This window comes from Pungitius pungitius, chromosome 2 (genome assembly GCF_949316345.1).
Source record: "Pungitius pungitius chromosome 2, fPunPun2.1, whole genome shotgun sequence".
Lineage (NCBI taxonomy): Eukaryota > Metazoa > Chordata > Actinopteri > Perciformes > Gasterosteidae > Pungitius > Pungitius pungitius.
In genome coordinates this window covers 21,338,883-21,351,021 of record NC_084901.1, presented here as the reverse complement: position 1 = coordinate 21,351,021, position 12,139 = coordinate 21,338,883, and the positions used below count along the sequence as shown (strand labels likewise).

The 12,139-nt window shown below is 43.8% G+C and overlaps 1 protein-coding gene across 4 annotated transcripts in view; it reads left to right on the top strand.

Annotated features, from left to right (window-relative positions):
* The window catches only part of mid2 (midline 2), a 110,195-nt gene extending 99,684 nt beyond the window's left edge, over positions 1–10,511 (top strand). For all 4 annotated transcript variants that reach the window (XM_062560605.1, XM_037460560.2, XM_037460561.2 and 1 more), the window contains 2 exons: positions 6,412–6,619; positions 6,950–10,511. In XM_062560605.1, the coding sequence (XP_062416589.1) occupies positions 6,412–6,619; positions 6,950–7,379 (638 nt within the window). In that variant the 3' untranslated portion in view covers positions 7,380–10,511. The remainder of the gene's footprint in view (positions 1–6,411; positions 6,620–6,949) is intronic.
* Positions 10,512–12,139: the final 1,628 nt, after the last annotated feature.

Here is a 12,139-nt window from a genome sequence, read left to right as displayed (position 1 = left end):
TAAACTTTGGTTTAAAAGGAAGTGGAACTCTCCACCTTGTACACATCAAAGTCTGTTTACTCCCTACGACCTGCGGTGCTCTGCTGTATATTAGAGGGAAAAGTTTCACATGGACTTTTATGGCTTCGGGTGGATACGCACCAAGTCGAGTAAAAGATAACATCTCTGGTGCTGCTTTGTGTTTAACTCGCCACCATGAGTTGCATGGAGTGCGCTGCTGAAAACGCTGGACTTCTCCTTTAATGGCTTCGCACCTCCGTCTGGTGCAATTCTGTCGGCTTGATGGAGACAACGTTTAAAATCATGTTGTGAAGCCCTAAAGCTTTCAAAGGCTTTTTGGGTCACTCCAATGTCACTCCAATGAAACCACTCGCTGAACCCTGAGTGGCTCGCTGTAGCTCCTGCCGTGGTAGATGCCCACAGTGGAGTAACCCACAGCTCCCGGAAACACGTATGAATTAAGCATGACGAAGAGGAGATTGTGTGCATGCATGCATGCGTGTGTGTGTGTGATCTTCTAATGCTGTGATCATACTGGTGCACGGAGCCTCTAAAGTGACGGTAAGGACCTACGAATGGAAGAGGGGTCCGAAAGTGGATGAAAAGTGACAGACTTGAGAGTGTTGAACGAATAGAAGACACCGAATAGCTCTTTGCCGGGATGAGTGTCTGCAGACACGAGCGCCCTCAGTCCACTGCTTTCTGCCCAGTAACAGTGTACTGTGTCCAGTTTCCTCTTCTAAATCTGAAATCTCAATCAAACGGTATTCTTCTTCAAATAGAGCACTAGTACATTTCTCTGTTCATCAGGCCCAGGTTTTGCACTGAGCACTGAATAGAGCTGATTTATTTTGTATCAAAAACCAAAAAGATGAAGCTTTTCTAATTAACTAGAATCCCAGCATCTATCCAGTCATCACAAAGCCGCATCTTCTGGTTGACAACACTGTCATCATTATATTTGTGTTTGAAGTACTGTGTTTTTTTTAGCCATCCATAAGCATGGAATTTGTGAAGGTTGCATCAGAGTTTGATCCCGACTTCTAACAGTGAACTTGCAGTAACGTTATAATGCAGGATTTGCGTCTGCTCCAGTCAGATGAAACCGTCTGTACTGTTTAGAACGTCTGATTTGATTTTTGTGAGCGCGTAGAAGTCCAAAACCAGATGGAATCTCCTCAGCTCGGGATGCATCACATGTACAAAAACAGTCATTTTGTAAGACGTTCTGGAAGTCACTCCCAAGTCTATTTTTCAAACTATTATTACTCTCGTTACCCTGATAGTTGCTAACCTGAAGTTTAAAATGTGATCTTGAGAATATTAGCTAATTTTGTAAATGTATATGGTGCATCTGAAAAGGGGCCAACTGGTTAAAGCCTTTGTGAACCAGCTGCATCACAACCTCCTAGCAGCACAATGTGTGAAGCCCTCTAACACCAACATCCCACATTTGGAAACATCAGTCCAGAGAAGGGTGTGGAGGAGGAGTACCAACCACATCAATTCTAGCTTAGATATGTCTATTTAGCAGCTTTAGTGTGTATAAGTGAAGACTACGTTCTGCTTTTAGTGAGCATATTGTTAGTGTCAAAACAAAAGCTAATCGGAAAGAATTAAAAGTGCTGACCGTCGAACACTGGACAGTTGACTCTAAAATGTTCGGCATCCTGTTGGACAACTATTCCGGGCGTCCATATTGTGTGTACAAAGCAGGGAGTCTGCAAACACCCCAGAGTGTGTGTGTGTGTGTGTGTGTGTGCATTGTGTGTATTTTGCAGATCCCAGGCCCTGTGTTGAGTAAGCAGCTGAATTCGCAGCTGAAAATATCACTCGTCAAAGAGCCCAAGGGGTACGCGCCCCTCTTTACTTCCCGTTGGAGGACGTGCAATAATATTTACCCAGCATGCATCTCCGATGACAGGCCTCAAGCTACCACGCAGCCCCTAAAGTAAACAGTAAGAGGTGGAGAGGAGAGGAGTGAAGAGGAGGGCGTGTGGAGTTGAAGCGGAGAACACGGCGAAGGGGGGGACACAACAGGAGAGGAGGAGCAGGTGTCCCCGTGGGGACAGGGGTGTATCGTGCGCACGGTGTGATTTACAAGGTCCCGAGTTGGATTCCGGCGGGAGAGCTTTGTTGCGTGTCACACCCGTTGCTTTGTCCCCGTTGCTGCTGTCAATCTTTGCTCCCAATTGTCAATTGAAGGCAAAAGATGAGATGCTGAAGGATTTATCCGTCAACGATAAATTGATTGTCTTTTCTGCAGCTGGAAATACCCCATTTAGTCCTTTCAGAGAAGCGTTGCCGCAAACTACTGAAGATGTTTTTTCCAATACTATAGAACATTTTCATTTGAATAATTATTAAACCACGCTTGTTTTATTACATTTCTTTCTTTAGGGAGCAGAAGCCCCGTGGCTGCACTCAGCCATTTTTAGATATCCTTTAACATGTCGGTTTAATCTGGAGCTTTTCCAGGGATTTCTCTGACAACTGGGGAAAAAAACAAGATAGTTGGCGCTGAGTCTCTACATTATGCTGCAATATATTATATATATATATATATATATATATATATATATCACTATGTTTGTTCAATTGGCTTTTGGGGCTCGACAACAAAGAGCTGTGTGACGGGTTCGCTCAAAGCACCGTCCTTCAGCGAGTAAGCAGGTGAAAATCCAGCTGCACTGAGGGGGATTGGGAGTGCGCTGAAATGCTAGTTGGCTAGGAGTTTAGTATTATTATTATATTTTATTTATCTATTAAGCTCTGAACACACCTCACCGAGCAAACCTGGACATTAATCAAAAATGCTATCAAGCTTCCGTGGATGCAACAAAATGTGGATGCATTGAAAGGGGAGTAAAGACTGCATCAGTAACAACTTTCTTTCACAATAGCAGGTGAACTGGACAAAATACATCCTATTCCTCGAATGCACCTGTATCTGATAATAATGTAGGTCATTATTCTTGTATTTTTCGTGGTACTAATTTTAACTTTTGTTTTGCTTCACATCATGTTCTAAATGTGTATTACTTTTGTCTGTGGACCCCAGGAAGATTAGGGCCCGCTTAGACGTCAGCTAATGGGGATCCAGCAAATGAACAAATAAAGAAATAAACCCATAGTACTGACAGTGACTCTTAACGAAGCATCAAAGACACTTTCCTCCTAAAAACGGCCCCTTTGTCAGAGTGAAATTCAAAGCAGACCCAGAAGCATTACTGAAATGATTTTCTAGCACTGGTCTCTGAAGACTGCGGAGTTCATCAAAGGGTGAAGTTAAGGAAGATCAGTGACGCACTTGTCTTTGCTCTCTGCGACACACGCGGTTTTGGGGGATATTGAGTAGAAAGAGACAAACAGAAGAGCTGAGAAATCAAGACGGTGCCAGGAGTACCTGCTGTGCTCCAGCCATGGTACACGAGTGATGCATTTTTAATGTCACCAGTGTGAACCCGTGTTTTAGTAGGATTACACACCACATTACGTATGGATCAGTCCATTAGAGGCCAAGTGGCATAGCAGCTATGCATTTTAATGACGTGCAATGATTTGTAAGTTCAACACAGATGTATAAAGATATGTTTTGATTTTTGCTGCTGATTTTACTGGAGGAATCGTTATGCAGAAAAATGGATCCCTCTTTTTTACTATTATCCTCTTTACAGAGAAAGCTCAACATATCCCTCAGCAAAGATGTGAGCTAATGAAAAAAAAGGGAAAAAAGTGAGTGAAATTAACTTAATTGAAATCAAGTGGATTAACTAGATGTTATTCCACTTTTCCACCAGGACCCATCAAAATGAAATAGCTTTTTATGAAAGCTCACCTCCCCTTTTATTCCTCCCCTCCTCTTTGTACGGTACTCTATTTTTTTTGTGTTTCCATTCGTTACTTGGTAGTTCGGGACAATGCACTCCTTCAAGGCTGTCAAGCAGAGGGCACTTATCACCTCTGCAGACACATGGAACACCTCTAATGACTGCGTTATCACAGACCGGGAGCAGACAAATCCTGCCAGTATGTGCTCTGCCATTATGTTGTCCAGTCTCTCATTTCGATTTTCTGAACTTTCTTTGACGTACAGGCTACTCGCACTTTGCTCATTTTGCATTGGTTTCTTCTCGCCGGTTGTATTGTACTCGTTCAGTGTCGCTCTCCAGTAGAAATCAAATTTGGCTGTGAGGGCTGGTGACAAATACCGCTGAGCTCGCTGTGACTGCCGGCCTATTGGTTTCATTGTGATGATCTTCAGCACTCAATATTGAGCATGCTTGCATTCAGAGTTATGAAATGGTGCAGAAGTAATAGAAGACAATACTACTGTAATATCAAAGGTGTAATGCAGAACTACTTTCTTATGTCAAATCTTAATCCCCAAATTGATTAGTCGCTACGACTCTCGAATGAATGCGGGGTCAATTGAAATTTGAGCTTAACTACATTACTGAAGTAAACCACTGATGAGTTGGTTGATAAAGTTCCTACAAACATCAAGTAAAAATGGTTCATGATACAAATAACCAGTTCACCACATGACATGACAGTGTTGAGCAGTTGCAAACAGTGATGCCTTGAAGGGTCTGCGAGCCCCACAGCAATCACAAACAAGTTTGCATTTTTGTCCGTTTGCCGTATCCTGCAACCTTTGTGCGTACGCTTACATTTATTCTCACACACCAACAATCCATCATTTAATCCCAAGCTTGTGAAGCATGACTTTTTCCATTTACAAGAGTCCTGCTGGCGTGGATTTAAAACATTCCCACTTGGCCACTTGCTTTACTGTATGTTTGCTTGTGTGTGTGTGTGTGTGTGTGTGTGTGTGTGTGTGTGTGTGTGTGTGTGTGTGTGTGTGTGTAGGCCCGGAGTCTATTCTCTGTGTGTGAGTGTGTGTGTGTGTGTGTGTGTGTGTGTGTGTGTGTGTAGGCCCGGAGTCTATTCTCTGTGTGTGAGTGTGTGTGTGTGTGTGTCTGATTGTCCTCTACCGTCTACGTGTGTCCCCCCCCGACCTCAGGGGGCCCGGCCTGGCTCTCAGGAGTCATCCCCTGGAAAGGCATGACAGAGCCCCAGTGTTTGGAAATGGCTGCGCTGGCAGCGATAAGCAGTTCAAAGAAGAGAGCGCATTAATGTAATTGGCTGCCAGCAGCACATTGGCCCCGTCGTCTCATATCCACACGCGGTAACACACACACACTCGCCACACGGATTATTGGAGAGGATGAGAATGAGTGAATGGTCGGGTGTGGGTGGGGGGGGGGGTGAAGAGAAGGGCAGATAGAGGGAGGTGGAGGAGGAGGAGTCGCGGTCCTCATTGTGTCACTCATTAAGCTGTGGGAGGCTCAGGGAGGCTGAGAGATGAGATGAGAGGTGTCAGAGTTAAATGTCAGGTCTGGAAGGGGAATGGCTGACCTCCATGAAGCCTACACACACACACACACACTCATATTATCCCCTCAACTTCTCTCCTCACTCCCGAACGTCTCGCACTCTCTCTCTCTCTCTCTCTCTCTCCCTCTCTGCCACTCACCTCCTTTTACCCTCTCAATTTTCCACCCATTACACCCAAATTACTGGTGTCATTGCAAATTGAATTGTTGCAACCGGATAGCAGCGTTTCCACTGAATAGCCCCACCAGCTACCTACTGCGGTGCAAGTGAGGGCTATATCTCCCCCAGCTAATTTCCCAGTCTGTGCGATGGCAGGCAGCAGGGCGCTGAGGAGGATGCCGGGTGGCTTCTTCCACTGTTATAAAATGTTTTCACCAAAGGCTGCGAGAGGCTTTGAAGTTCAGACTCGCGCCCTTGTATTTCAAACATTCTCCTTCTCTCTGTGAGTTGTCTGTGAACACTTCTCACCCCAGTTTCTATTTATTTTTGTCTTTTGCTGCCGCTCTCAGTTCAAATCTTGCTCTTATTGCTATGCTCACCCTCTGCTCTTTCACATTCTGATCTCGCAGGATCTGCTGCCTTTTCCCAATTATGTTATATTCAGGGATGAATAACACATCTTTTTTTCGGAAGATTTTGTTGCCTCCTGCTTGTGATACATAAAGAAAGACGATCCTTAGGCGACGAACCTCATGTTGCAACTTAAGTCATTCTGTAACTTTTAAGATTCGTCTCCCAGTTGCTGCTTTATTCTCTACTCCAACATTAATATTATTAGAAGCAAAGTTACGAAGTCTCATTACATGATCAAGAAACATCATTCGTTGATGAACTTATTTTTTATAAAGAAAATGGTTGCATCATGTAAGACAAACCCTTTGGACAGTAACTTCAGATAGAGGTGAAAAAAAATTGATTGTGTTGATGATGTCAGGGACAATGATGATCATTATCAACGTTAGCTGCCAACAAACCGTAAAAGAGGCTTAAAAGCATAACATTTCTTTGCAGGTCAACCCTTCAAGTTGGATCCCAAGACGGCCCACAAGAAGCTGCGTCTGTCCAACGACTGTCTGACCATGGAGAAGGACGAGAGCTCGCTGAAGAAGAGCCACACTCCGGAGCGCTTCAGCGGCACGGGCTCCTATGGTGCAGCGGGCAATGTCTTCATTGACAGCGGGGGCCACTACTGGGAGGTGCTGCTGGGAGCGTCCACGTGGTAAGGAACAAACGTGCAAAGGGCCGCGTTATATGAGCCTGCAAGGATGCTCGATTAAACTAAAATATACACCTCTTTTTATGACGTTAAATCTAGTGCTGTTATGCAAACCCACACTGAACAGGCACACACACACACACACAGTGTCTACACTTATCCTATTTATATTCCCTTCACTAATTGGCTCTGGAGTAGACCTTTTCATGCAATAAAGACCCAAAGGGTCTTTAGTTTCCTCAGCATGAGGTAGCTTGACTGTTCCAGTAACGTCGTCAAGGACGACTCTGGTCCCAGATTACTAATGCATTCCAAAATGGTCCGTCCCTGCAGGTATGCCATCGGCGTGGCTTACAAATCGGCCCCCAAAAATGAATGGAGTGGCAAGAACTCGTCCTCGTGGGTGTTCTCGCGCTGCAACAACAACTTCATGGTGCGCCATGACGGCAAGGAGATGCTGGTGGAGGCCAGCCTGCAGCTGAGGCGGCTCGGCGTCCTGCTGGACTACGACAACAACTCGCTGACCTTCTACGACGCCATGAACTCCCAGCACATTCACACCTTCGAAGTATCCTTCCTGCTGCCCGTCGTACCCACCTTCATGATCTGGAACAAGTCCGTCATGATACTCTCGGGGCTGCCCGTCCCCGACTTTGTCGACGGCGTGGCCTCGGATCTTCAAGAGCAGCAGCAGCAGCAGCAGCAGATGGGCCTGTGCCGGCAAGAGTCGCCATACCTGACCGGGATGAAGACGTGCCACTGAAATGGGCTCTCATGGCCCGGGCAGGGTCCACTCAGACCTGGTCACTGAAAGGTTGACCGCGAGCTGAAAGACCTTGTGACCGAGTTCTGGTCCATGCTCTGCATCAGGAGCGGACCGGCTACTTTGTTATGAAGCGTTGGAGCCAAAAAATGTCAGTCCTGTTAGTTTTAGAGCTATCCAAATGAAGTCCATCAGCAAACAGCAGCATGGTCCCTCGACGACAATCGTCTGTGGACCTAAAATGTGTCTCTGGAGTCACTGAGGGCCGGGCTGGATATCTGGTTTGATGACCATTTAAGGTCTTCCTTTTTTATTTATCGTCCTCCTGGTCGGACCCCCGGCAGAAGATCAAGGAGGGAAATGTTCCCATCGACCATTTAGTCTTTGAAGTTCCAACATGTGAACAGTGAGATCACATCTCGCCTGCTGTAGATTAAAGAAAGACGCACAATAGAAAGGCAGCATAAGACAAAAGTAGTAAATGTCTGTATTTCTGTCAAATGAACTTTACATTATAAGTCGAGTAAACTTATCTGACCAACGCTGACCAAAGCTAAATTAAACTGTAAATTAACTAGCTGCCAAAGAAAAGTTTGAAATGATTAAAAGTGCACATACTCTGTGCTGAGTTAGATCAGACCGATCTCACTCTTAGTTAGCTCAGTATGCTAGCTGTACAGACACGGCTAATACAACACATAAACATGAGAGCGGGGTCCTTCTTCTAATCTAACTCTCCACGAGAAGGCAAGCGAATGTCCCAAAACATGTATTCCTTTTGAACATGGACTCCACCTTGCGTGTTGTAGCCTCAGTGGCTGTAGGTGGTCGTTGGTAAAATATCGTTCCTTGATCTTCCTCCTAGATTTGCTTGTAGCCTCCGGGTTTCAGGAGTCGTTAACGTTGCTCCCAGATATCAATATGATCACAGGGGGTAGATTTGCATCATGTGACTACTCGGCTTGTATATTAAGAGGTTTGTTGAGTATTAGAGGACAAAGGTGTTATTTATGGCAAAAAAAAGAGAGCGTTTACTTTTATTATGATCTCAACATATTAACGGTGCACTTTTCGGTTGACACTATTTCCCCTCAGTGAGAATTGAAGTAGATTGAGCTGAGTTTTGGGGATGTAATGGGGAGGGGGAAGTGACAGCTAGCGCTACTGCTGTTTGTGTTTAAAAAAAAACATATTTTCATACTTGAATAATTGATAATGGGTACTGGATATCAACAATTATTAAGTAATGCAGTAAAATACAGTTAAAACAATTTGTTCAGTATGATCTGAAGTACTCAATGGTTCTCTTCATACTCAATGGGAACCAAACATTGGAAAACTGAAACACACCTAAAAAATAAAATTCAGTATGAAAAGAACAAATGACTGCTCCACAGTTTAAATGGTGTTTTCACTGTGCCAGTGACTTTCCCTCCCCATGGCTCTTTTAATAGCATATATTAACTTAGTCTTGTATAGAAAAGGGATGTGATCATCACGTGATGATGCTCATGCGATTTTTATCATGATGAAATGATGATAAACTAATAGTTGTTTATTAAAGAGAGTCGCTCTGTTTGAACTAATCAGGGAATAATGGGGTTAACACTTTAACTTGCTGTCTGTCGCAATGTCATGGCATGGTTGTGTTTTTCTCTGTGATTTGTTAACACTCACACACAGGCACATACACACACCAACATGCACAAGTCAGGTTGCGTTTAGGTTGACCTTGTCGTGATAAATGCATGAAACACTGTTGGATCCCACACCGGTTCACTGGGTAATTTAAATGGCTCTTACCTTTTAAGTAGCTGAGTTCAATCTTGTTTTTCATCAGAGACTGACTCACCTGCATATTTGCCGACAGCTGACTTGACCGCCTGTTGTCACGCATCACTATTCAGCTTTGGCTGGATCCATTGTTTGCTTTTTATTGTTATGCGATGGCCAAGTGTGGGTGACAGTTTCTCTCTTGATTTGATATTCAGGTGGTGGCAGCAATTCAGACAATCAAATCTTCATCATAGTTTATGCAGACTTAAGAGATTGTGAAACAGTCAGGAGGGATTGTGGCAGTGACACATTGGGTTGTGTTTTTAAGAAGAAAAGCAGATGTTTTACATGTTAGATTTGACAGCTCGCAGCCATTTTCACATCACCTGGTATATACTTAATGTTGAATGTCATGTAACATTTGTATTGACAGGCTATGATTTGCTTGACCTTAAAAACACGCACTGATTTTAATCATTTGCTAGTACCTATGGTTACGTATCGTTCAAGCAAACCTCCAGTGATTTACAACTCTAAGCTATAGAAAGATCCGGCATTTAGTGTCCTCTGAGCGCATCTTACAACCTGCTGTGGTTCTTTTAGGGAAGAACGACGATGCGTCATTATTGTTTGGGGGAGATGTTGATTTCATGAGCGACTGTTCAATGCAGGAGGAGCTCCAACATGAGGAGAGGGAGCTTGGTGAATGTTACCTGACTTCCAGATATCCACCCGTTTGCATTGGACAATGTCGCCAACAGGCCCCAAACAGGTCATGTGTTGATTTGTGATCGGGGCTGACAACCTCAACTCATCTGTGCGAGGGTGCTTGGCCGGGTCACTGCATGATTACGTGACCTCGCTGCAGGTTCATAACTCTTTTCGTATCTTCACGTTGGGATTTCTTATCTTAAGTCAAGCATATTTGCTTTTTTGCAAAAAAAACAAACAGAAACCATGACAAAAATGTTCATTACCATGCCTATCAGATTTTTTGCAGTGCTTTTTCTTTTCTCGTGCCACAATTCAATACAGTCAAATATATACAGTGAATGCTTTTCAATAGCTGCCCACTCCTTGTAGTAAAGTGTAAAACCCTAGAGACAATGCAATAGATTCTCCGTTTTGCTTTTCTGTTTGTGGAATTTGGGAAATTATTTTTTACAACTCGCTCCTTCTTTGGACCTTGATAAACTGCACAAAAAAGACAGCGTTGCATTCATGCAAAGCTTTTTGTTTCCGTAGACATGAGAGAATTCAAAGGGGGAAATATATATTATATAAAGTTGTATATTATACAAAATATATATGAACCAATGTTATTTATGTGAATTTAAGTCCAATAAAAAGTCTGATCCCAAATGTGTCGTAGTCATGATTCTTCATCTCAGCTGTGTCCTGAAGTCAAGATGTTGTTTCAAGCTCATGAAAATATAAAAATCTTTTTAAAGAAAAACTCCATTCGATGTTGTTCATTTAAAGTGCCTCCGATCTCTGGTGTGTAGTTTGGACACCCAATTTGCAGCCCAATGCGTATAAAACAGCTGAACCTTGAAATAGTAAAAGGCAGAGTAACACTGGCAGGTCATCCAAAACTCAGGATGGGGTTATCGGGACATGCCCGCTCACCCCTCATCTGTCGTCATTGGCCCGAGTGCCTCGTTACTACAGCGCAGTGCTGTAGTGCACGGGGCTCAACACTGCCTGCGAGCATGGCACTAACACACGCTGACCCCCAAACGAGGAGCAATGTGTTCACGTATTTTGCAGCCTGATTTCATGTGGTCGAGGAACGAGGAAAACGAGGTTTCGCTGAAATGTTTAAAGAATATATTGATGGATATAAGTGCGTGAGTACAAAAAACGTTAAAAAATAATACAGTGCTATCGTGTGGATTGTTTTGTCCATCTGACCCCCGTGTCTGTCCTGCAGTATGCGCTGTAAGGTCACTGGTGTGGACCTGACCCCACGCCGTTCCCCAGCTGAGAAGATGAATCCATTCCATCTGGGATCAATATGGCATCACACGCATGCAGCATCCCCATGACCTTGGATGGCCTGTGCAAATACGTGCAAATATTTTACCCCGAAGCTAGAAAATATGCTAAAACTAACTGCTGGTCAAAAAAAAAGATTCAGGACCTGCAAAAGGTTCATAGAGTTGGGCTTTATAGTATTTCATTTAGTGTCTGACACAGTGCACACCAGGAAAAAGAAGCTAATGTTTTATTTCACGGGTGTTAATTCCAACTCATTTCCAAGTAGTTTCTCAGAATGAACTTTGTAATCTGTTTCTAATTATGGGTAGAATTTAGACAGAGTTCTGTTGATGCCCTTCCAACGCAACGCATAAAATAACCTTGAGTCTTTGAGTCAGTGCACAGAAGGTCAGGTGAACATAGAAACGTGATAATTGTGACACACGTTTCCTGTTTGGCTACAAACAGCAACAATGCCGATACATGACTGAAGACACTTTCAAGGGAGTTGCTGCACTCTTTGTGTAAATCAAGCCAAAACGTCTAGATTTTATTGAATTTATACAATGTGCAAAACCAGGTTAAGACTCTGACCTCTGATTTTATTCGATCCAAATATAGTCTGCTAAGCTGCATGTCTTCGTTTTACCCATTGGGTGTTTGCAATGATGGAGCACAAACCTCATTGCCTTAACTTGGTCCAGTGCGGTCCACAGTTTAAGTAGCAGGGGCTCTGATCGGAGGTCATTTTGAAAGATTAGCAGGCATTGAAATGTGATGCCCACTCTCCGTCTCCGCTCCCTCCCACTGCCGGGCAACTAGCAAGCAGCCGTTGGAGCAACCTATAATTACATTTCTAATTGCAGAATAATTAGGACTCCCTGTGTAGCTCGTTAAGTCATTTGTCACCGAAGCCTCTAATGTGGCGTACAACAATTCTCTAATTAAGCCAAAGAAAAGTCTCCACGATAGGGGAGCATTTCATCGATACCTGTGGCCTTTAG